General features: G+C 42.7%; 1 protein-coding gene across 1 annotated transcript in view; it reads left to right on the top strand.

Moving 5' to 3' along the window:
- GRIN2B (glutamate ionotropic receptor NMDA type subunit 2B) overlaps positions 1-26,299 on the top strand; it is a 480,842-nt gene that overhangs the window by 330,602 nt on the left and 123,941 nt on the right. Inside the window, 1 exon segment of the mRNA XM_043882346.1 lies at positions 21,619-21,733. Coding sequence (XP_043738281.1) covers positions 21,619-21,733 — 115 coding nt within the window.

The following is a 26,299-nucleotide window of genomic DNA, read 5'->3' as shown; positions in this document are numbered from 1 at the left end:
ACCCGTTTTCAACACAGAATGACATTTTTCTGGCCTGTGGAGTGAGGGATAACTCTCTGCCAGGCTTGAGGGTTCTGCCATTCCAGGGCTGAGGAGAGGCTGCCTTCAAGGTTTTTGGTGAGGCAGGTGGTGGTGGTTTAGTTGCTAAATAGTGCCCAGCTCTTTGCAACCCCATGGACTGTAACCCACCAGGCTCCTCTGTCCATGGGATTCTCCAGGCAAGAATACTGGAGGGGGTTGCCATTTCCTTCTCCAGGAGATCTTCCCAATCCAGGAATTGAACCTGGGTCTCTTGCATTGCAGGCAGATTCTTTACTGACTGAGCCAGAGAGTAGGGGTAGTCACAAGAAAGTGGGGGGAGGAAATTCGCTTCCTGGGATGGTCTCCACACCCAGCTGTACTACAGAACCACCAGGGAGCTTTAAAATGTACGTTCCTTAGACTCTTCCCAGGCACAGTGAATACCTGTCCCTGGAGTGTGGCTCACAAATTCATATTTTTAACAGGCTCCCCAGGTGAGCACTGGGGCTTCCAGGTGGCGCTAGTGGTAAAGAATCTGCTTGTCAAGGCAGGAGATGCAGGTTCGATCCTGGGTGGGGAAAATCCCCTGGAGGAGGGTATGGCTACCCACTCCAGTGTTCTTGCCTGGAGAATCCCATGGACAGAGGGGCCTGGCGGGCTACGGTCTGTAGAGTCACGAAGAGAAACACCGGAGGGACTGAGCACGCGCACGTACACACTTGTATGTGTGGCTGATTCATTTTATTGTACAGCAGAAACTAGCACAACATTCTAAATCAACTATATCCAATAAAAAAGTAACTTAAAAAAGAGTAATGAGTTTGGTGAGTCGAGATCACACATTTCAGGACTGGAGATTTGCTGGGAAATCAGAGAGAGATGAAGGGCCCTGAGAGTCCTGTTAGGGAGCCTGGACTCCACCCTGTAATTCAGTGGGCAGATACTCCTCTCTTCAGATCCACTGGGTGACTTGCTGAAAACGGGAATTTCTGAGCCCTACTTTAGAGTGTAGGGTTTCCCAGGTGGCTTAGTAGTAAAGAATCTGCCTACCAATGCAGGAGATGTAGGTTCGATCCCTGGTTTCAGATGATTCCCTGTAGAAGGGAGTGGCAATCAGCTCCAGTGTTCTTGCCTGAAGAATTCCATGGACAGAGGAGCCTGGCAGGCAACAGTCCATGGGGTCACAAAGAGTCAGATTCAACTAAGTGTGTGTGCGCGCGCACACACACACACACACACACACACACACACACACACACACACACACACACACCAGGCGAGCCTCAGGGACTCAGTGGGTCCCTTACTCGGGTGGAAACCTGTGTGAAGTCCTCATGAGGCGCTAGCTTGGGACTCCCCACAAGGCATGAAAATTCTGGGGCTCTTGGTGGTTCTCATATGTGATGTCCTAAAGTTATAAAGGAATGACTGATTCTACATTATTTGCTGCCTAATTTTCAGATTCTCAGAAAATAATCTTTCCAAGCACCTAAGTTTTCCAGGGACATCTGACTATTTTTGACGAAGTTCCTTCCGATGATACAGGGTTGGATTCCCCACGGGTGGCAGCCTAGACAACCAGTGTAGGGACTTGGTACCTGTCTTACATATTCAACAGCATCTCCATCAGTGTTGTTGTCCCTCTTTAGGTCAACTGAAGAGTGAAAATAAAGCTATTCCTTCTGCGCATATTTCTGAAAAAAAAATATGTTGGGAAAACAAGCTATGGGCTATGGGGATCTTATTCACCTCCCTCAGGAATTTCTTTTTCTCTCTTGGCTTTCCTGGGGGCCCTTAAGCCTCATTCCTAGGATCCCAAGACCTTCCTGGATGAAATTCGGATTTGGCAGCAGCCACACATCAGTTGCATTCTCACTCAAGCGGGAACTTTGGGTATGGTTAGAGAAAGAAATGAGAGGAAGAGTTAAGCTCACAAAGAGGATTCATCTCCTCTAGCTGGTTTTCGTCCATTGCTGAGTTCTTATCTCCACTTCCCACCAACACCTACTTACTTGGATCTTGACTTATTTTGGCAGTTCTCTGCGCGTGGACTGTGGTTGCCATGGAGATGTTATCCCGTGTGTTACATGCTGTCTCATCTCCGTCTCTTCCTTTCTCTCCAGCGTGCGCTCGCTCCCTCCATCCTCCCTTGTACACTCAGCCTGGCCCCGTTGTAATTGAGGACATCAAACACCGCATCTCTTCAAGCTATTTTGCCGCTCTGCCCCCAGTCACATTGACTGTGTTTTAACTTCATATAATCAAAGCAGCCTGGGAGTGACTGGAAGAGAGGGGAGGAAATTGACTCAAATGCTTAATTCCTTTACGTTATGCTAGGATGCTCAGGAGTTTGAGGGAATTCAGGCAAGTGTTAATCAAATTAACTTCCCTCTGCTTTCACAGGGATTAAACCTTTGCTGAGGTTCAGAGAGACTTATTAACAATACTTTGCTGATTTCCACCTGAACTGTTTCTTCGTGTCCTGGTGTTATCTACAAAGGAGAAAGCCTGAACTATTTCAGCTCCCAATTTCCCACCCATGAAATAATTCACTTTGTGCATTTTCTGCACTGACCCGAGGGTGTCTTGGAGGAAAGATATTGACATCCTCGGTTATCAAGAGCTGAGCCATATGTAGAAAAGATCTTAGTGTGAATAACTGAAGATTTGCCCTATTTGAATAACTACAGGTTTTATGCATGTTTGACTATGTGGACTTTGGGGGGAAAGTTCTCTCCCTCCCCCATTGAGGTCATTTTATTTTTTTTAATTTACTTTTAAAATTGAAAAATATTAGAAAATAAGTAACAAATTCTCCTTTTGTTTTTCTGGTTTCTTTTTTTTTTTTTAAGACCTTATGATGCCATTGTTATAAACAAAGTATTTTTCTCTGTTCCTAAACTAGCAAAGTGAATTTATATTGGTAGAGAACACCCCCAACATTATATTTTACATATATTTCAGATTTCCCTAGTGCTTTTATTTTTCAGACTAAAAATTACTACCAGCAACCCTGTTATCAAGAAGTTCCTTTTGCTTTCTTATGGAATAAGATTTGAGTAAGTTACATGATTCTCAGAGACAAACGTATGTTTTATGGACCATTCAAAGGGGAGAATGGTAGGAACATTCAAAGGGAAGGAGTTTAAAAATTTAAAAACATTTCTGCTTGTGCAGAAATGAAGTCATCCCCACTGTTTGACTCATTGTTTTTAGAAAAGAAAGATTATAGGTGTATATTCCTTAGAAGTTACTCTTCTTTAAATCAATCATTGGAGGAGTCACTTTCTATAGGGAATCAATACTCAGTACTGATACCGATGCACAGTTCCATCTCTGTGTGTGTGTGTGAGAGAGAAATGACATAGAAAGGTGGGTGTGAGCGGTGGGAAGTAAGAAAGCAGAGGAAAGGCTTTCAAGACTAGTCTTCTGGAAGTTCAAAAATAAATCAGTAAGTATTAATTGATTGCATACCACAAGCAAAGCACTAATTTGGAATCTGCAAAGGATAACAGAAGGACAAGATTTGATACTTGCCTTCTAACAATGTCTTATCTATCTGGAAGACAAAATCCAGACACACAAAATGACGAGTAACAAAAAGGAATAAGAGGTGGTCTGTGACAACCTAGAGGGGCAGGATGGGGTGGGAGGTGGGGGGAGTTTCAAGAGAGAGGAGACATATGTATACCTATGGCTGATTCATGTTGATGTATGGCAGAAACTAGCACAGTATTCTAAAGCAATTACCTTCCAATTTAAGACAAAAGAATTTTTTGAAAAAAGGAACAAGATAGGTCAGGTCAACAATTAATCAAATGCTGACATGTGGACTGGAGGCTGGAAAGGGGAGGAGGAGAGAAGAGGAGAGAAGGAGCTGGGATGATCAGGAGTGGAGAGGGGAAACTGGATTTGAGACCACAGCACGAGCAAGATTTGTATTGAATTTCATGGAAAGAAAATAGAATAGAGGCAGGAAAATTCAGGTAATGGTCAGGGGACAGTGAAGAAGCCTCTTGGCTTCAGCAGGAGATAATACAACACACAAAGAGACAGGGCCAGGGCGGAGAGGACTTTGACCATGGACAGACTTTTCCTCTACGTAACAGGGAGTCATTGGAGTTCTTTGAGCAAGCAGCCCTAAGAGGTCTTGTCATAAGATGAAGTGCAGGTGGTATTTGGAAGGTGAGGGTGATTGATATCGGGCTGATGGCCCAGTAGAGGGCTGCTTTAGGTGTTCGCCTACCAAGTGATGAGGTCTAGTCTAGGATGAAGGTCATGGAACTTGAAGGGAAGGGCCAGATGCAAGAAGTGTGTTGTAAAAACAGGACTGTTGTGGGGGAGGGGGTGGGTCACTGAGCATGGGAAACTAGGAAAAGGAAGATGGCAGAGACCCCTGGGAGGTTTCAAGACCACAGGAATGAGGCCAGTTAATATTCACTGTGAGCTGGATCATAAAGAAGGCTGAGTGATGAAGAATTGGTGCTTTTGAACTGTGGTGCTGGAGAAGACTCTTGACAGTCCCTTGGACAGCAAGGAGATCAAACCAGTCAATCTTAAAGGAAATCAACCTTGAATACTCATTGGAAGGACTGATGCTGAAGCTGAAGCTCCAATACTTTGGCCACCTGATGCGAAGAGCCAACTCATTGGAAAAGACCCTGGTGCTAGGAAAGATGGAAGGCAAGAGGAGAAGAGGGCGACTGAGGATGAGATGGTTGGATGGCATCACTGACTCAATAGACATGAGTCTGAGCAAACGCTGGGAGATAGTGAAGAACAAGGAAGCCTGAAATGCTGCAATTCATGGGGTCACAAAGAGTCAGACACAACTTAACAACTGAACAACAATATGCACTGTGCTTTGGGCAGCATCCCAAATGCTTGGTAAATATTAACCAAGTTAGAGAGAGGAATTAGAAAGTCAGTTAGTATGAGGAAGAAGATAAAGCAAATGCATTTCCAGCCCTAAGAGTTTGTAACGGGGGAAATGCAAGCAGAAATGGCCACTGAGGAGGGGTGAATGTGGGGGATGAGAAAGAGGTGGAAATGCAGGCGTAGAATCGGAACTGAGAGGAAGAGTTGGTGCCCTGAGGATGGCTGAAATGAACAGAGACCCTGTAATTTCAGGGTTCCTACAAATTTTCTACAAAACCTCAAAGAAGGGAAAAGAGAAATAAAAGCAGCCAACTAAGAAGGGAAAGAAGGAGCAATGGCAGGTAAAGGAGAAGAACCAAGATAATGATGAAGCCTAGACTGGACACATTTCCAAAGGAAGAGTGTGTCGTGCAGCTTAAACCCGGGACGAGATGCAGTGGATGAGCCCCAAGGATAATCAGTGTATTTGATTGTCCAGATCATGAGTACAGTTCTGCCTCCCTCACGGAGGATTGCTGAGAGTTGATTGCAGCTCCAAAGCAATACTTTAAATATTGTATTTTTTAAGTTCAGAGAGAGCTTGAATATTCTGTGCCAAAGCAGGATAAAGTTTTTTTTTTCCCCCATCTTATCCGAGCCAAATAAATATTCTAACTCTTGTTGTCTGCCTCTAACAAGAGCTCCAAGAATATAGTCTTAGACTTTCATAACTGACTTCCTCCCAGAGCGTGATCTGAGAATTAATTTCTCTATAAGTTTAGTCAGGCTTACTGCCTTGTGGTTTGTCTCCTGTTTTCTTATAAGGAAAATTAATTCCATTTCTGCACCTTTCTGGGATTTAGTGCTTGTGAAATATGACAGACTGACAGACCCCAGAGACCTGGAGTTCTCTTGTTATTCTGTGAATGTATCGCCTGACCAGCAATGTGCCTCCAGTCCTCCTCAGGGCTGTGAGAGCCCATGTGGTTCCCACCTCTTCCCTGAAGACTTCCATTATGGTGCTGGCTTAAGGGACAGTTAAAAGCAACTGATGGACTGCTGCTTGGTGGTCTAAATAGTGACTAAGAGCTCAGGCTTTGAGCCATTCAGAACTGGGTTTAGATTTTTGTTCTACCATGTTAGGAGTTGGGGACTTATTTCCCTCTTTCCTGACCACCGCTTCTGACAACAGTATTCTTAGTGAGAGGAACAGTGGCAGGAACATGGGTTTTAGAGCCACTCAGAATTGAATGGGGTCAACTCCCGGTGGCACCAACCTTGGGTTTTCATTATAACATGATCTATCATTTTATAGCATTGCTGTGGCCATATCATATAATACAAAACATCCAGGACAGAGTTTGGCATGTGCTCAAAAAATGGTAGCATTTGCTAAAGGTTTTATTTTTATTTTTTAATTGAGTGACCAGAGCAGAAATATGACTTCTAAGCAATTTCACTTATAAGCTAGAAAGCCATGAGATTCATTTACCTTGGGGAGACAAAAATCTGAAAAGAGGGGGAAAAAAATATCCATCAGCTTATTTTGTACATAATGGTAAACTCCAGCTGGTGATTTAGCTGATTTGACTGGTTCTGAGAAAGCAGCTCATAAGAGCAGCCAGCCTGATCTCTGCCCTCCTGTTGTAAAGATGAAAGCCCAACAGAGAGGGAGGAGCCAGAGCTGTGGCAGACTGTTAACCCCTAAGAGCGGTGGTCTCATTGCCAGAAGGCAGGGGAACCTGGCCGGGCCTTGACCGCATTAAGTCTGACCTGATAACTGAGCACTCAGGTAGAATGATCCCACCAGGAATATAGAACTGAATGAAGGTCAGAAAAGAGATGGGAGCTCCGATGGAGATTTTGGAGGCCTTGGTATTGAGGTGGTGATGGTTGATACTTGGCTATGAATGTGTCTTCGAGAGAGAGCAGTGGTGAAAACCTGAGTCTTGAGTGCCCCGACGTTAGGAATTTCCCAGCAAAAATGGACAAGAAAAGGAGAGAGAACTGGTTCTTAAAGTATAGGGAGAACCAAGAAATTATCCTACTTTAATCCACAAATAAAGGAAAGGAGAGTGCTGGAAATGTGGGAGTGTCATCTGTTAGTTGTATAATGTCAGGCAGAATGATGATGAAGCAAGAGCTACTGATTATGTTTTGGTTATTGATGACCTCATAAGAACAGTTTCTGTAGAGCGATAGAGGCAAAAGCCTACACTGCAAAGGTTAAGGAGAGAGGGCTGGTAAGGAAGTCGGGGCATCAGGTGTCAATTACTTTTTTTTAAGTTTGTAGGGAAAAGAGGTAGAAAATGGAATTACTTTGGAATTCCATTACTTTGGAAAACAGATCTCTTTGTGACCTCCCCTGGCCGAGAAGGAGTTAATATTATAACTGCACAGTAATTTCAGAAGCATTAAAGAGTATGTTTCCATGGAAACATCAACCTACAGAGGGAGAGAAAGAGCTAGGATCCCCTGACAAAGAAGGAACAGCCGCGTTCTAGCCCCCACATGTACAGCAGGGCGAGATGATTACATGTTTCTTTCAGCTTCCCTGTGAAGATGCGGTTGGGGTTCATGTGCGCTGTCCTCTTGAGGACCAGGAAAGAGGGAAATGGGGTTGGATTTAAATAAACTCTTGCCCTGACCTTGCTTCAAATTCTGACTCAAGGGTCAAGCCACGTTAGAGTTATTGGAATGGATCAATGAATGTCTCTAACTAAGTACCTATCTAAAAATAGTTAAATAAATAAACAAACTTGATCTTCCCCTGACCTCTCTGCTCTAACCTGATCTAGAAACTGTGCTATGAAGGACTGTGCTTCAGAGCAGCACTTATGGAAGCTCTAGAAACACAGGCTGTGTTTGACTGATAACCTTGGATCAGCACTTTTGCATTATAGTTTCTATCTTGATGTTTTCTCCTTGACAAGATATACATTTCATCTTACTGTTTTCAGGTCCCTCGTATCCCTTTTAATACTGACAGGCATACATTTCCGGTACCTTCAAACTCAACCAGACTTTAAGAGGTGGGTCCTCCTGCTGCCCGGAAGTCAAAGAAAGCTCTTTTGCAGACCATGCTATAGGAGCCACATCAACAAACTCTTTGTCGCTAACTCCCAACAGTTCACTTTCTTCATGCCCATGTTTTGTTCCATGTTGCATCTGGGACGTGTATGTCTTCCATTCCCCTGGTCTTTCCTTGGACCATAGACTCAGTAAATCGCTTCACTTCCAATGTGAATGGGCATTATCCTTGGGACAGGCGGTCCATGACTGCATCTTCTGAAGATGGAGGTGTGCTCTGGAACGAGGCCACAGCCTCCCCCACCCTCTGCCTTGCATCTGTAGCATGACGAAATTCTGAGACACCCATCTCCCTGAAAGACATCATCTTCACCCAGGTATCCTGAGTCCTCTGTCTGTCGGAAACCATCTCCTGCCCCTGGAATGTCTTGCTTCTTTTGACCACTCTCTTCCTTCCATTCAGTGTAATTGCTTCTAGAAATCTCTACTTAAAGATCTGTACCGACTGCTACTGAAAGACTTAAGTCATAACCCCCTTTTTCCCTGGATGACAAGACAGTTGCTCATAACCTTCATTCCCAGTCCCTGTAACTAGAGTCATCTCACTAATTCCTTTGTTTACCTCTTCTTCTTCCCTTCAGTAGAGCTGTTGCAGGGAGCTGTGGAATTAAGCGCATCAGAGCTACAGAGTGGCTAGGTGCTTCATGTATGGAGGAATTGCCAGTCTGTTGGTCTTGTTGGCCATCTCAGGTAGAGGAGAGGGTAGAAAGGGGCTCCCATGGAAAAGCAAACTGAGAAAATGGAGAAAGGTCAAAAGGAAGAGAAAAGCCTCCTTATCCCCTCACTTTCATGCCCAGGTCACTTTGGATTTGTGGCCAGAGACTTCTTTTTGGGTGTATGTGACCAGAGTTGCTTTCAATTAAGTCTGAATGGTTCACAGGAAGGAAAAGGCTTCTGATCAGAGCTGGATGTCCTAGAGAAATCTTTGCCAGTCATTGTTTCACTGATTTTGGCATAACCCCTGAATAGGTCTGCCTGCTCATGAGCTAGAATGGATGTCAGCAAAATATTAGTAGGCATAAAGTTGCAATACCTGAAAAATATTAGTAGGCATAAAGAAGAAATACCGAGGACCCAGTGATCAGCTACCCTTTGATCTGCCTTGGCATTTTCTCTGGGAAGGTTCACTGCTTAGTTCTGATGGCCCACGCTGGGCTGTATTCCCATATATTGAGCACATCGTCTAGGGACGAGAAGAGGGATTTTATTCAGGGCTTTGGAAAAAGAAAGTGATATTAACTTTCTTGCGACGTGAAAACATGAGCTTAAAATGAATCCAGGAGAGTTCCTCGATTCCTTCCCGCGGGGACGATCACCTTTCTCAGTGCCTCTGATGACTCTGGGTTTCCCCTCACACCTTCACTCTCCTCAGCCATCGCAGAGGTGATAAAGGGCTGTGGACATGAATACCAGGAGGAATTCCTTTCCCATCTCAAGTTCTGTGCACAGTTCCCTAAGCTTTGGTGTCCAGCACTCTTGATTAATTGGCATCGCCAGTTCCTAAGCAACCCACAAGCAGAAGTGTGCCCCGCCAAAGGGAATTTTAAAGAGAATTACATAGTGTTCCAATCAGGGCTCTGGAAGGTCATAATGGGGGGTCATTTCAAGGAGTCATTTATTCTAGACTAAAATTATGGAGATATGAGCTCATCTTTTGCCTTCCTCAGAAAGCAAACTTTACATTGAAGTCGTACAATTGAATGATTCCCCACTGCAAAATACCTCACAGGGATAACCAATCACAGGAGAGACAACAGACATCCCCAAGCCTGAACGGCTGGGATATTGTGGGGATGGGATGAATGTGCTGTTAATGGAAAAAGAAGAGATCCAGATACTGGGAGACCAGACTCTGAACTTATCCTGCCAAAAAGTGGCAACATCTACCCAGGCAATATCTTCTGTTAAGCTTTAAATATGGAAGATCAGACTGTGATCCAGAAGGCCCTGCAAAGTCTAACATTCTCTGGTGTCCAGGCAATACTGTTTTAAAGGTAATCATAATAATGACACCAGAAGCAGCTAAAACTAAAGGCTCATTATGTACAGGTGCATATATTCTCACAACAGTCCTGTGAGGTAAGTACTAGTATTATTCATATTTTTATAGTGAGCAAACTGAGGCAGAGAGAGATTAAATAGCTCATGAGATCACGCAGCTTCAGAACTGGCCGAGCAAGGACGTGAGCAGAGGTCAACTGGCTGCAGAGTCCTTGCTTGTCCACACCACGCTGCACTGCACATTGGTGGTATTGGGGGTGTTTGTGTGTGTGTGCAATACATACTGCATTTCTCTCATCTTCACTTTACATATTCTGTTTTCCCCTTTTTTTTATCATCGCTATTTTTCGTTTTCTTTTTATTAAAGTGTGGTTGATTTGCAGCATTATATTAGTTTTAGGTGTATTATTTCTCCCTTCCATGTTCTTTCTACTAACTCCTCATCACTAAGCATTTTGAGACATTGTCCAGGACTTTTCATTCATTTGAGTGTTGGTATTTTATAATGAGATCAAGCTCCTGGGGTTGACCCCAGATGAAAGAGTCCAGAGGAGAGCTGTCCCCTGGCCATGACCGGCCATATTGACCCCGCTTGGTGAAAGAAGACAGACATGAGGGTGGAAAGGTAGACAGTAGGCCGTGGCAGCTGATGGCAGAACCTCTTGGAGCTCATTGAGTTAACATCTAGAGGAAGAGGAAATGCTCTCTACCTTCTTATATATCTGAGCAGAGATTGTCATCAACTGTCAACAGTGCCCCTCTTTTTCTTTTCATTTTGTGTGTACTCATTTGCTCAGTTGTGTCCGACTCTTTGTGACCCCATGAACTATAGCCCACCAGGCTACTCTGTCCATGGCAGTCTCCAGGCAAGAATACTGAGGTGGGTTGCCATTTCCTCCTCCAGGGGACTTTCCTGATTCAGGGACTTCCACCTGGGAAGCCCTTCTTTTGTTTTGATAAAACTAATTCATGGCATTCAGTCGTGAAACAGAATTTGGGTAATAGAGCTCAGAAAATCTCATTGTCAGGTTGAGGGGTCTGAGAAGACTCTTTCCCTGTAATAGTTGGGAAGTTGACACATCACCACTTACCCTCAGCCAGATTGCTAAGAGGCCAAAACACAATCCTTTTCACCACCAGCAGGATAGAGGGAGTATATTAAATGTATATCAGTTAGTCTTCAAGATACTTTAATATCTCATTAGTTTAACACTACAGATTTAGAATTTCAATAACTGAGTTATGGACTAGCCCAAACGTGAAGCTTTTATGATTTGTAAAGAATGGTTCATAAAATGAATGGCATAAACACCACTTCAGAGAAAGTGTTTAATCCACTGGCAGACAAAGTATTTTTAATTTGCCTCAAGTAATTATAAATTAATATTACAGTCTACTCTTTAAATTAGTTTTTCCTGAGGTTCTAAGTATCATTTTGCAAAGGTGAAAAAAGGCCTGCATTTGACAGCTTAGGAAACTGGTATTTCTAATTATTTTGTTCAATAGCATGGTTTAGTATTTTTATATTTGACATTGTGGTTCAAAGGAAACCTTTAAAACTTCTTCACATCCCTTTTCCTCAAAGAGAACGCCACTGGTGACCAGAATAAAATAATTCATGTGCCTTGAGAACATTGTCACATAACCTAGGAACTGATGGATCTAGGATTTGAACAGAAGTGGTCAGATGGCAGCATCCTTGCCTTTATATGCCACAAACACTGCCTGCTGCTGCTGCTGTTGGTGATGGTGATAGAGTATTTATTTAGTGCACACTACATTCATTTCCTCTCCAATTAGCTTATTTTTCCTATTTCCCCTTATTTTTCTTTCTACCAGCATTTAGGGGCATTGTCTATGTTGTTCATGTGAGTGCAGGATATCTTACTAGTGAGTTATTTCTTCTGAGTCTGATCTCAGAAGAAGCTATTGGTAAATCCTAGAGAGAAGTGTTCCCAGGCCATGGTCTGCCACAATGACCACGTTATACTGGGTTGGCCATTTTAGATTCATTTTAATTATTATGAATTTTTATGTTGAGGAAAAGTCAGAACTTTCTATTTAGATTCCCAAACCATCACAAGGAACATCTGATTTTTAAATATTTACTTTTGTCTCCCAATACTGGTCTCTAACTAAGCAGCTTTTAAACATTTTCAGTTCAGTTCAGTTCAGTTGCTCAGTCGTGTCAGTCATGTCCAACTCTTTGTGACCCCATGGACTGCAGCACGCCAGGCTTCCCTGTCCATCATCAACGCTTGGAGCTTGCTCAAACTCATGTCCATCGAGTCGGTGATGCCATCCAACCATCTCATCCTCTGTTGTCCCCTTCTCCTCCTGCCTTCAATCTTTCCCATCATCAGGGTCTTTTCCAATGAGTCAGCTCTTCACATTAAGTGGTCAAAGTATTGGAACTTCAGCTTCAGCATCAGTCCTTCCGATGAATATTCAGGACTGATTTCCTTTAGGATTAACTGGTTTAATCTCCTTGCAGTCCAAAGGACTCTTAAGAGTCTTCTCCAACACCACAGTTCAAAAGCATCAATTCTTCGGTGCTCAGCTTTCTTTATAGTCCAACTCTCACATCCTTACATGACTACTGGAAAAACCAAAGCTTTGACTAGACAGACCATTGTCAGCAAAGTAATGTCTCTGCTTTTTCTTATGGTACCTAGGTTGGTCATAGCTTTTCTTCCAAGGAGCAAACATCTTTTAATTTCATGGCTTCAGTCACCACCTGAAGTGATTTTGGAGTCAAGAAAAATAGCCAGCCACTGTTTCCACTGTTTCCCCATCTATTTGCCATGAAGTGATGGGACAGGATGCCATGATCTTAGTTTTTTGAATGTTTAGTTTTCAGCCAGCTTTTTCACTCTTCTTTCACTTTCATCAAGAGGCTCGTTAGTTGTTGTTGTTTTTTTTTTTCGCTTTCTGCCGTAAGGGTAGTATCATCTGCGTATCTGAGGTTATTGATATTTCTCTCAGCAGTCTTGATTCCAGCTTGTGCTTCATCCAACCCAGCATTTCACATGATATACTCTGCATATAAGTTAAATAAGCAAGGTAACAATAATCAGCCTTGATGTACTCCTTTCCCAATTTGGAATCAGTCTGTTGTTCCATGTCCAGTTCTAACTGTTGCTTCTTGACCTGCATACAGATTTCTCAGGAGGCAGGAAAGGTGGTCTGGTATTCCCATGTCTTGAGTTGTGATCCACACAGTCAAAGGCTTTGACATAGTCAATAATGCAGAAGTAAATGTTTTTCTGCAACTGTCTTGCTTTTTCGATGATCCAGTGTATGCTGGCAATTTGATCTCTGGTTCCTCCTTTTGTAAATTCAGCTTGAACATCTGGAAGTTCACAGTTCACGTATTGTTGAAGCCTAGCTTGGAGAATTTTGAACATTACCTTGCTAGCATGTGAGACGAGTGCAATTGTGCAGTAATTTGAACATTCTTTGGCATTGCTTTTCTTTGGGATTGGAATGAAAACTGACCTTTTCCAGTCCTGTGGCCACTGCTGAATTTTCTAAATTTGCTGTCATACTGAGTGCAGCACTTTCACAGCATCATCTTTTAGGATTTGAAATAGCTCAGCTGGAATTCCATCACCTCCACTAGCTTTGTTCATAGTGATGCTTCCTAAGGCCCACTTGACTTCTCATTCTAGGATATCTGGCTCTAGGTGAGTGATCAGACCATCGTGGTTATCTGGATCATGAGGATCATTTTTGTATATTTCTTCTGTGTATTCTTGCCACCTCTTCTTAATATCTTCTGCTTCTGTTAGTTCCATACCATTTCTGTCCTTTATTGTGCCCATCCTTTGCATTACATCTACTATTTCTAATCTTGTAAAAAAATTGTTCCTATTGTTTTCAGGAGGAAATGCAAATGATACAGTAATTGTTAAAGAGACCAGCAAAAAGCTTTTTGAAAGACCTGTGGTTTTGCTATTTATTTTTTTTAATTTATTTTATTTCTTTATTTACTTTTGGTGCCTGGGCGGGGACTTAAATCCTGGACTCTGAGATTAAAAGTTGGTTTTGGCATATAGATGATAGAGTTTAGCAGTGTAATAGCCACAATATTAATCAGGTGAAGCATCAAGATAGAGAACTTCAAGGAGTTGTGTTCTTCCCACATCAGGCAAGTGAGGTAGTCTGAATTTTATAGATGATGGTCTATTTTATAGATGAAGGAGCTAAATGCTTTAGAAGGTAAGTGACAGACCAAAGACATAGTGACAAAGTTACAGGTTTTCAGAGCTAGAAAATCATAAGCAAAGGGGTCAAGAATTTGAGTCTCTTCCCTGGAACTGTGTTTCCTCCTTTATTACCTTGCTCTGAATAGCTGGAGAATGGAAATTGAGAGCTATGGAAAACTCCACATTTTTTAATATTTTTTTTATTTTTAATGGAAGGATAATTGCTTTATAATATTGTGTTGGCTTCTGCCATACATCAACATGAATCAGCTATAGGTATACATCTGTCCCCTCCCTATTGAGTCTCCCTCCCACCTCACACCCCTTCCCACTCTTCTAGGTTGTTACAGAGCCCCAGTTTGAGTTCCCTGAGTCATAGAGCAAATTCTTACTGGCTGTCAATTTTACATATGGTCGTATATATGTTTCCATGTTACTCTCTCCATTCGTCCCCACCCTCTCCTTCCTCCCTTCTACTCATGTCCCCAAGTGTGTTCTCTATGTCTGCATCTCCACTGCTGCCCTGCAAATAGGTTCATCATCTCCCTCTTTCTAGATTCCATGTCTATGTGTGTTAGTTGCCCAGTCGTGTCTGACTCTATGTGACCCCATGAACTGTAGCTGGCCAGGCTCCTCTGTACATGGAATTCTCCATGCAAGAATACTGGAATGGGTTGCCATTCCCTCTCCATCTAGATTCCTTGTATGTGCATTAATATATGATATTTGTTGTTCTCTTTGACTTACTTCTGTATAAACTGTAAAATAGGCTCTAGGTTCATCCACCTCATTAGAACTGACTCAAATGTGTTCCTTTTTATGGCTGAGTAATACTCCATTGTATATAGGTACCACTGTTTATCTATTCATCTGTTGATGGACATCCAAGTTGCTTCCATATCCTGGCTATTGTAAATAGTGCTGTAATGAACATTGGGGTACATGTGTCTTTTTCAGTTTTGGTTTCCTCAGAATATGTCATGCACCTTTGGGCACCTTATCTTTGACAAAGGAGGCAAACATATGCAATGGGGAAAAGATAGTCTCTTCAATAAGTGGTGCTGCGAGAACTGGATAGCTAAGTGTAAAAAAAATGAAATTAGAACACTTTCTACACCACACACAAAGATAAACTCAAAATGAATTAAAAACATGAATGTAAGACCAGGAACTATGAACTGTTAGAGGAAAACATAGACAGAACACAGTATGGCATAAATCATAATAAGATCCTCTATGACCTGCCTCCTAGGATAATGGAAATAAAAACAAAAATAAACAAGTGCGACCTAATTAAACTTAAAAGCTTTTGCACAGTGAAGGAAACTATAAACAAGGTGAAAAGACAGCCCTCAGAATGGGAGAAAATAATAGCAAATTAAACAACTGACAAAGGATTAATTTCCAAAATACACATCCAACTCATACAACTCAATACCAGAAAAGCAACCAAATCAAAAACAGGCATTTCTTCAAAGAAGACATACAGATGGCTAATAAACATGAAGAGGTGCTGTGTCGCTCATTATTAGAAAAATGCAGATCAAAGCTACAATGAGATATCACCTATCACCAGTCATAATGGCTATCAAAAAATCCACAAACAATAAATGCTGGAGAAGGCATAGAGAAAATGGAACCCTCCTTGCATTGTTGGTGGCAATGTAAATTGATACAACCACTATGGAAGACAGTATGGAGATTCCTCAAAAAAATGAGAATAATTCCACATTTTTGAGGCATGATGTTGAGCAGAAAGATCACTGGTTGTGGGGTGCGGACACCTGGATCCTCTTTCCAACCCTGTCATCTGATCTTGGTGAAAACACAAACCCCTCCAGACTTCATCTGCTTCATCTGAAAATGAGAGGATTGCCTGAGAGGTGAGCCTTGTCTCTCTTATTACCACATTAAAAGACATTCATTAAAAAAAACAAAAAAAGACTAGTCCCTCGTGAGAATCTGGAGGGCACAGTGAGAACTGTGGTTTGCTGGGGAGATTCTGGCAGAGCCCTCGGACGCCTCCCACACATGGTGTACTGCTAAATCATTGCAGCGGGTGAGCGCTGAGTGGCGTGGTCAAAGTCAAAGAGGCACGCAGACTTTTTACCTCAACTTGACCCCATTCAACCCAGTGGAGGGTGACTTTGGCCATAGGTAGCAAATGTGTTGGACCTGAGCCCAACAGGGATCCAAGACTTTCTCCACAAGCCGGAAATGTGATTGGTTTTATTTTCTACAGTCTGTATGAGGGGTCTCCATGGTCAAGGACACATGATGGTGATGTGAGACTGCTAAGAGGCCCATCTGAGGCTCTGAGACACTGATTTCACTTTACTTACTGATGTAATGAAAAGAACCCTGAGCTTGAAATAAGAAGACTTGAACTCCAGTCCTGAACAGGCAAGCCACCTTGGAAAGTCAGGTAGTATTGGGGGACCCATTTTCTCCTGTCCATACTGAGAGTTCCCAATGGATGGTTTTTAAGTTTTCCTCTAGTCCCAGCAATCTGAGATTGTTGCAATATTAGAACTTTATGAGATAAGCCATCATTTGGCTTAAGGGTCAAACTACATCCTAGAGACAAATCAAGTAATATTTTTTTATATACCAAACCTTGTTGGGCCTTCCAAGGGACTAGGATTTTATGGGCAGAACTTCTGAATTTGAGTGCCACTTGAAGCTAGGCTTTCTCATTACATTCTTGAGGATGACATTTTCAGAGACAAACAGAATAGCTGTGGCATCTCTTAATAATATAGTCTAATCCTTCACTGAGGATTATATGCGGACACTTTGAGGTTTTAATTAATATTCAAAATTGACAAAGTGCCGCCAGATGCAAAGGTGGTTGGGTACTTTCAGGTCTTATGGAAAGTTGAATTGATTAATATGACCATTTGACCTAGTTAATCCTAAATATGTGGGAGGCAATCGCCATTTCTCCCAAGTGTTCCAATGACAGTTCAGTCTTGGTGAATGTAACCGTACCACTTTTACTCACTGAGGTCCAAAATAAGGCAAGTTCCTTGCCTTTAAATAATTCTAATCAGGCTAGTATATTATTTTTTTCTAAATGTTTCCTACTATATAACCTTATACTTGTGTCATATTTTATTTAGTTTTTCTACCCCCTATTTCAGGTGATCATCACAACCTGATAAACTAGAGGTTAAAAAAAAAAAAAAAATTGGTGTTTCTGTTTTAAAGAGGGAAAAACTCAGGTTCAGGGCCAAGGTCACATGTTGAGAAGTGACCACACTCCCAATTATTTTTTCACACTTTTCATTACCAGTGAATGGATTGGTCTGTTCCACTATTCTAAGGGCATCCTTGCTCAAGGCAAGTGTATATTTGCAAGCTCCTCACTAATAGCTAAAGGTTGGCACGTCTCAGGGAATTACTCAGAAAAACACAGTGTGAATGATAAATCTTTACACTGCTGAAGGATATGAATAATTACAGGATACTTTGCAGAAGAGTATTTTGTGTACTGTCATAACATTTTATTAATATTTTTGATAAGTAAAATATATGAGAAATATAAACACAGAATAAAATGAACATGTAGAGCTGGAAGAAGGTGAACATCCCAGAGAGAGAAAAATATATAAGGAAAATCAAAAGGATCGGGAGCAGGAACAATAAGAGAAATTTAACTGCAGAGCAATTACCCATGAATGTGGTTTTATTTTCTTGGAGTTTGAATTTCCCAACCTATCCACTCAATTCAGGGCTATCCCCTTTCAAAGAAGTCATCTTGAGAGGCCATATGCTTATTCCATTCATGCTGATTGTTGCTTATATGATTTGGGGGCTTCTCTTTTATACTTGCCTTCTGAAATGGACACTTTCTTTGGAATAGTCTTAATGGTGTTTTAGATAAAGTCAGAATTACTCAGAGCCATGTTTGGTGAAAAGGAGGGTTCACAAGCCAGATAATTTCCATCTCATCCCCGTCCCTTCCTCCTTCTTCCTCTCTTTCTTTCCCTTTCCTTTAATCCCTCCCTCTCTCCTCCCTTCCCTCCCCTCCCTCCCTCCCTCTCTCCCTCACTCTCTCCCCTTCCTTCTCCCTCTCCACTTCCTCTCTTGTGTTCTTCCAAAAAAGAGGCAAGACTAATGTTTTTCTGCAAGTCTCATACATCTCCTCTGAAAACTTCCAGAAATTACTCTACAGTATAACGCCATATTAATGTAGTAAGAACCTATTTTCCAAATGGATTATGTCCGATGCTTAAATTCTGGTCTGTTAGTTTAAAGTTGTACTCCCTGAAATGAACTGCATGGGACTTAGGTTGGAGTGTTGAAGTTGTTGTAAGCTACAGGAGACCCGAATATCATCTTCTCACTAGTGATGGGCGGGAGCAGGCCGCAGTGAGCTCAGAGGAGGAGCAGCACAGCAGGTGGAGAGACACAGTGTGGAGCCTTGCGCTGAATCAAGGATGTTACACATTTACCAACTGCAAGTGTCCAGAGATCACAGCCAAGGGGGTAGAGGGAGGGAGTTCCACCATGGCACAGTGTAGCTTGGTGCAGGAACGGGGATATTAAAGCTGCTGTGGCGTGTGAGAATCAGAGCGAGATGCTAGAGGACACATGGGACTGGGAACAGCTCTTTTTTTTTAGATATAAATTTATTTATTTTAATTGGAGGCTAATTACTTTACAGCATTGTAGTGGTTTTGCCATACATTGACGTGAATCCGCCACGGGTGTATATGTGTTCCCCATCCTGAACCCCCCTCCCACCTCCCTCCCCATCCCATCCCTCTGGATCATCCCAGTGCACAAGCCCCGAGCACCCTGTCTCATGCATCGAACCTGGACTGGCGATTCGTTTCACATATGATAATATAGCTCTTAAAATGTTATTTCCGCTCCCAATTAGCTGGGGCAAATAATTTGACCTCTTTGTGCTTCAGTTAGTTCCCTTATCTATCAAGTTAAAATTATAGAACCAAATGAGCTCATAGTTTCTTCAAAGACGAAAATTCATTTTATAAGGGATTCGTTGTTGTTGTTGAGTCACTAAGTCATGTCTGACTCTGCGACCCCATGGACTACAGTCCGCCAGACTCCTCTGTCCATGGGATTTCCCAGGCAGGAGTACTGGAGTGGGTTGCCTTTTCCTTCTCGGGATCTTCCCAACCCAGGGATCAAACCTGTGTCTCCTGCATTGACAGGCCAATTCCTTACCACTGAGCCACCTGGGAAGCCCTTTGTGAGGGATACATGATGAATATCTTCAAATGCTTGAAGAGCTCCTGTGTGAAAGAAGCATTAGACTAGGACTGTATAACTCCTAAGGAGGAGACCAGAATCTAGAGGTAGAAGGGGAGCAGATTTCACCTTTAGGTAAAAAAAGAACTGCCCAACAGTGAGGTGGCTGCCTCAAGGGCAGGGAATACAGTGATGAGCTCCCCATCAGTGGAAGTATTCGAGAAGAGCTGAGAGGGCTGGTTTTATGATGTCATAGAAAGGAAAGATGAACTGCAGGAACTGGGCTCATTGATTATGAAGATCTCTTCCAATTTTGAGACTCTAGGAATCTCTATTCTCTTGTGGTCTGTTTTTGACTGCATCTGCCCTGGAAATGACAGGTTGAAAAGTCCCAGGCAGCTTGAGAAGCAGGAATGTGGTCCATGAGGATTTGGTTCACAGTACCTAGTCATCTTTAGAATTTCCTAAAAGACCTATATCCTAGCAACCCTAAGCAACCATTAATCTAATTGCTTAATCTAATGTTACCTGGTAGCATCAAAGAAGAGGCTCACAGTTTTTGTTAAATGAGAAGACTTACGAGAGGAGCCTTTAGGCCGCCTTCTGCATGTCCTTCTCCTCCCCTTCAATGCAGTAGGGAACCATGGTTGCTCGAAGTTTTGAAGCCTGTCAGAAGACTCCCGACAATCACAGGATGCCCATTCTGCTTCTGAACAGAAATACGTCTCACTGCAGCATCAGGTGCAAGGCTCCAGAGCAGCATGTCATGTGAACGTGGAGCTAATCATTATTGACTCCTTGAGCCATGGTGGTGAAGGGACCTGAATTACCATCAGCACGGTTGCACTGATGCCATGGGAACGAGCATGCCTGTGGGAATTCCCAGTGAGGGAACTTCATCAGGTCAGAGCAGCCAGAAAGGGAGAATGGGGTGAGCTGGGGGTACAGGTGTTGAAAGACAGCTCCATTGGTCTGACTTTCATTATTAGAGTTTTTGCTCATTTACGTGTCTGAACCTGAAGCACTCTGTGAAATGTCTTTCCCTCCTGCCTGGACTCCCATCCCACTCCTGCGATTTTCTGTTCACTATAGAAGTGCAAAGAGACATCACTTTGCCAACCAAGGTCTGTATAAACAAAGCAATGATTTTTCCAGTAGTCATGTACGGATGTGAGAGTTGGACCACAAAGAAGGCTGAGTGCCGAAGAGTTGATGCTTTAAAATTGTCGTGCTAGAGAAGATGCCTGAGAGTCCCTTGGATAGCAAGGATGTCAAAGGAAATCAACCCCGAATATTCATTGGAAGGACTGATGCTGAAACTGAAGCTCCAATGCTTCGGCCACTTAATGTGAAGAGCCAACTCATTGGAAAAGACCCTGATGCTGGGAAAGATTGAAGGCAAAAGGAGAAGATGGCAGCAGAGAACGAGATGGTTGGATAGCATCACCAACTCAATGAACAAGAATTTGAGCAAACTCCAGGAGATAGTGAAGGACAGGGAAGCCTGGCTTGCTGCAGTCCATGGGTTGCACAGTTGGACTCAACTTGGCGATTGAACAACAACAAAAACAAATAAAAGTTCAGTAGCCCTGGTTTCCAGATGCATTTGGAAGAACCAGATCCCTGATTGCTGGACTCATTAAGTATGGGCTGGAAGTATTGTCGCAAGAGTTTGAAAGCATTGGTGTATCTCTGGGAGGAGAAAGACCCTAAACTCCAGCCTCTCTGAGCAGGAAGCTGTCTTGCCCATTCCCACTGTGTCTTGTCTCTACCACCCCCCACCCTTGAACTCACCTCCTTTTTTGAATAATAGTCATTAACGCTTAATGAGGGTTTACTCTGCCCCCGGTCAGCTATCTCATTTAAGCCCTTCAAACCTGATAGAGTAGGTTCTTTATTACCCCATTTTTGTCAAATCATGAAAAAAATGGATATTCAAAAGGCTCAATAATTTGCTCACTCTTAGCTGCCGACGAAACACAAGCCCATTGCCCTTATGTTAAATTTTTACATTATCTTTTCTTACTGTTCCTATATTGTGAAAACTTGGATGGCAGTTATTGGATAATGAAATGGAAGCCCGAGGGGCACAAGCTTTACATGATATTTATAGAGCTATGTACACATCCAGTCTCCATCCACCTTTCTCTGTCTTCCTGACTGTCTTATTCTGGCTCACCTTCTTCATACATGTAACCTTCTCTTCATTCTCTCTTTACAGGTATCTGATCAATGTGACTTTTGAAGGGAGAAATCTGTCCTTCAGTGAAGACGGCTACCAGATGCACCCAAAGCTGGTGATCATCCTTCTGAACAAGGAGAGGAAGTGGGAGAGGGTAGGACATGTCTTTGGCAATTCTTGAGCTAAGTGGAGGGGGTGGGGATCGGATATTTTGCAACACACAGGAGGAAAACAGCCACTTGGTTTTGGTCTCTGAGCTGGAGATCAATACTTTCAGAGCACAGGGGAGGCCGTTTCTCAAACGTGCGTCTTCATTTTCTTGCCACTTTGGTCAATCAAGAGATGATTTTCCCTGTGTATTACCATCTTTATTGGTAACTGTGCTGTCTGCAGCATGACTTTGTTTTAATGGAAGAGTGTGCAGGCATGGGATAGCACAATTAAGTGGAGAAACTGAATGATGGTGTAATTCAGGAGTCGTGTCCTACAGGGTGTACTGGGAGGCCTGTGAAACCTAATTTATGAGCACACAAATTTGGATTTCCTGTGATTGGAGGCTTGCTCTTAGGATTTCTCCCACTGTCAGCTGGTCACAGTGTCTGAAATTCTATTACTAGGCATTAATTTACATGGGTGCCAGACTGCCTGGGTTCAATTCCCAGGTCTCTACTCACTAACTTGGCTACTTACAACCTTGGGCAAATCTCTTAACTTCTCTCTGCCTCCATTTCCTCATCTGAAAAATGGGAAAAATAATAGTGTCAGTATCACAGGGTTGCTATATGGATTAAATATATTGATATAGGTATAGGACTTAGAAGGGTGCCTGGCACATGGTAAGCACTTAGTAGTAGATATTGGCTTTTATTAGTATATCTAATTCCTAGTTCAATACAAATGTTCCTGGGAGTCATTTCATCACAGGTGTTCATGAGAATCAGGACACTTGTGCCTTGAGATGCTTTGTGGAGAAATGGTTTCTCAGATAAATAAGATTAAGGGGTGCTGTCTACTGTGTCTCACTTGGGGAGATTCTCTGAACACATATTAGCATTTGAAAGTTCAGAGTTGTCTTTTTTGCTGAGGTGTCATTGACATATATAGTTGTACTAGTTTCTAATGTACAATATAATAGTTCAATATCTGTGTATATTGTGAAGTGATCACCACAGAGAGTCTAGTTAACATCCATCACCGTGCATGGTTCCAAAAATTTTTTTTCTTGTGATGAGAACTTTTAAAATCTACTCTCTTAGCAACTTTCAAATATGTAACACAGTATTATTAACCATAGTCATCGTGCTCTACCTTACATTCCCATGACTTCCTTTTATGACTGGAAGTTTGTATTCCTTGACCAGCTACCAGTCTGTTCTTTGTACTTATGGCTAGATTTTTTTTCTTCTTTTTTTCAGATTCCACATATAAGTGAGATCATGCAGTATTTATCTTTCTCTAACTTCACTTAGCATAAATACCCTCAAGGTCCATCCATGTTGTCGCAAATAGAGGTGTTTTAGCGAAGGAACATCTTTAATTTTATTTAATTTGGCATTTCCCCAAATGATTTTTATCATAAAACCCTTTATTTGCGGAATCAGATTCTGTGAAACAAACACGTTGAGAAACACTGATTTAAGGCAATTTCTGCAGACTCTGTGGGCCAGTTGGCTGAGAACAGACTTCAGGATGTCAGCGTGGCTCTGACTAGGATGGAAACCAGGCTATATATTTTCAGAGAGAGTAGCCAGGAAAAGAAGCCAGAGATAAACTTCTTGAAATTCACAATCTTGTCACAGAGAGACATGGACACGTGAAACAGGCTGTGTGTGTCTCAGGTAGTGGGACCCAGAGCCTTACCCTTCAAACGAAAGACATTTGTCATGTGTTCCCCCAATAAGGGCTCAGCTATGAGGCTAACATCATACCCGGCGTCCTTGATTGAAGTTATCATTTGTTCCGAAATGGCTGTTCTCTGGGCTCCTGCTCTTCACCCCAATCAAGCTGCTTTTCACCGCTGCTGTGCAGACATAATAATTTAAGAAGTGTTCTGGGGCCGGCATGTACACCAGGCACTTCTGTAGATCTCCAGAAGAGGAGTTATTAAAAACTGAGGCTTCATACGTAGAACAGAAGACGTCCAGCTGGGGGTAGCTTTTATGCAGTAGACTCATGATTACTGACTCAAGTATGGGGCCTCTCACAGCCGTCCTGTCTTAAAGAGACACCACTTCCACTCATTGGCGCTGCCTTCTCTTCCTTAGGCTGGAATCTGAGGCTTGGGACTCCCACCCCTTTCCACAGCTAGTTTCTCCTTCCTGGGGGCTGGATCCCTCCCCTCCTTATCAATTCTACCTTTACCCTCACTCTTCTATGTATTGCTTATTTTTATATGATCCAAAAACCATGTGGATAATGTTTTAAATGGACCTCCCTCTCTCTGATGCACACTTTCTTATTTTAAAAATTTTTTTTACTTTTAGATATGTTTTATTTCAGAGATCATTGGCATATTCAAGTGGCATCAGTAATCATCCATAAATAAAATAAAGCCCTAGCAGACAAAAATAAAGATTCAGATTGTAAAATGATATGTTTTCCTCAATGATAACATTCAGTGAAATTTTTAATTGCATGGCTCCTTATTAACTGGGAGCCCAACCACACTTGGATCCAGGGGCTCAAAAAAGATCACCCGGGATGACACACACTTTTATCCATTCAGCTCAGTTCTGGACATGGCTTCTAGAATGAGCTTCCCAAGGCACAATTCCGGTTATGTTCTTTCTCTGCTCCAAACCTGCTCACAGCTCCTGTGGTTTGTGAATTGGACCCAAACTTTCTCTCTTCTTGCCTTCAAGGCACTGCTCTGTTTTCCAACACCCGTCTTCTCTTCCTCGGTTTGTCCTGTATCACCGTCAAGCAGCACCGGGTTCGTCTCTGTTCTGAGAAGGTGCCCCTGTATGTCTTGCTCCCTACACGGCATGTCATGATGTTTCCTTTTCCTGGAATGAATGGTCCAATTATACAAATCACAATCATCCTTTGAAACCAATTAAAATATTGCCTTTTCCTCGCCTGATCTTTGACCGGGATTTCACTTTTCTCTCCCATATCCCCTGTAGCATTGGTCTGCTCCCCTGTCAGCAGCACTCAAGACAGCTGCCTGTGTCAGAGCTGTGTGTGTGATGCTTCCAGAGGGCAGAGGCTGTGTCTTTATATTGTCGTGTCCTCACGGGAACCTGGAGGAGCATGTCACACGCCTCAGTAAACGTGTAGAACAACTGAGAACCATTACATAATGCAACCGTCTAAAATCCATCATTAAGAATCCAAGTTTATGTTGTTGCCCTTGATACAATAGCTGGATTTTTTTTTTTTTTTTTTTTTTTTGGCAAGAGGAGATAAAATCTTTATGTAGATTGAGTTTTCATAGATCGTATTTTAAGTGTGCTAAGGGAGCTTGTTATTTAAAGAAATTCTGTGAGTAATCTTTTGATAAAGCATTTTGGGGGGATTGGGATCATACTAAATAGAATAGAATATTTCACAATGACTTGGTTACATCAGAGAATGCTGCTGCAGAGAGAAGTCAGTGTTTTTTGGCTTTATGAGCCTCATGGCTCCCAATCATGGAAGCCCCTGTGGGCAGGCAGGGGCAGCCAGGCTCAGGTCAAAGGCATGTCTGGGACATGGTGAAATCAAATATCCTTTTCTTCCACCATCACCCTGGCCCCCAGAACCCTTCTGCATCCCCAGGATTCCTAATAGTGTTCTAGATGGTTCCCAGTGGTCCTGGGGAGATTTAGAGCTCAGAGAGGCAGGCTTAAGGGTGAGGATTCTACCATAAAGAGATGCTCACGGGGGAGATAAGCAAAGAGTGAGTCTCAACTTCTGGAAGAAGCATGGGCTAAGAGACAGTGCTGTCAGCTTCTAGTGACACGCCTAACTCATTTGTGTGATCTGCTCCTTTCACTTGTCTGGGGTCTTTCTTTCCTCATGTCTAGAATGGTGGCATGAACAATGGGTCATTCTCAGCTCTAACTCCTGAGATTACAAATTCATGCTGTAAAGAAATAGGACCTTGGCATGGAAGTTAGTTGACAGCTGGAGCATACAAAAGAAGACTTTGTTTTTAAGGACAGTAGCTCCGAAGTCATTCTTGTCACTGGGGTAAATATCATGAGCCGAGCTGAAGCAGCCACGCAGTCAGGTTTATGTTTATTTTCTTCGGTATACTTGTTATCTGATGGTTTGCTTATTTGTCTGCCTGTTTACTACCTGTTTTCTCACACCAGGATGGATGTTGCATGGGGCAAGGGCCTCTTTCACCTCGGTAATTCCAGCACTTAAGAAGGGTGCTTGGCTCACTTCAGAGACCATTGTTCAATAAATGAAGAATCTGTATGCTTAGGGGGGTTGGAGTAGTGACTAGCCATTCACTTCTACCTCAGGCTCTCCGGTGCAGATGGAGTGGTTTACTGAACAGCTCACAAGAGCAGATACATCCCTTCCTTTGGGGTGAGTGTCCCCAAGGGCCAGCAAGGGACTCAGGGGACCTTCGGCGAGGCCTCATCTCCAGGCAGGCGTGCCCAAGCAGTACTCAACAAGACCCCTTGGGCAGAGGAAGATTCATTAAGTTGTCAGTGTGAACCCTATGATAGGATTTCACAGGATTCCTTCAGGTTTTTACAAAGCCACTGTCTTATAAATTTGGTTC

Source organism: Cervus elaphus, chromosome 22 (assembly GCF_910594005.1).
Source record: "Cervus elaphus chromosome 22, mCerEla1.1, whole genome shotgun sequence".
Classification (NCBI taxonomy): Eukaryota; Metazoa; Chordata; class Mammalia; order Artiodactyla; family Cervidae; genus Cervus; species Cervus elaphus.
The sequence above is the reverse complement of the archived record's forward strand: the minus strand, read 5'-3'. Positions and strand labels throughout refer to the sequence as shown.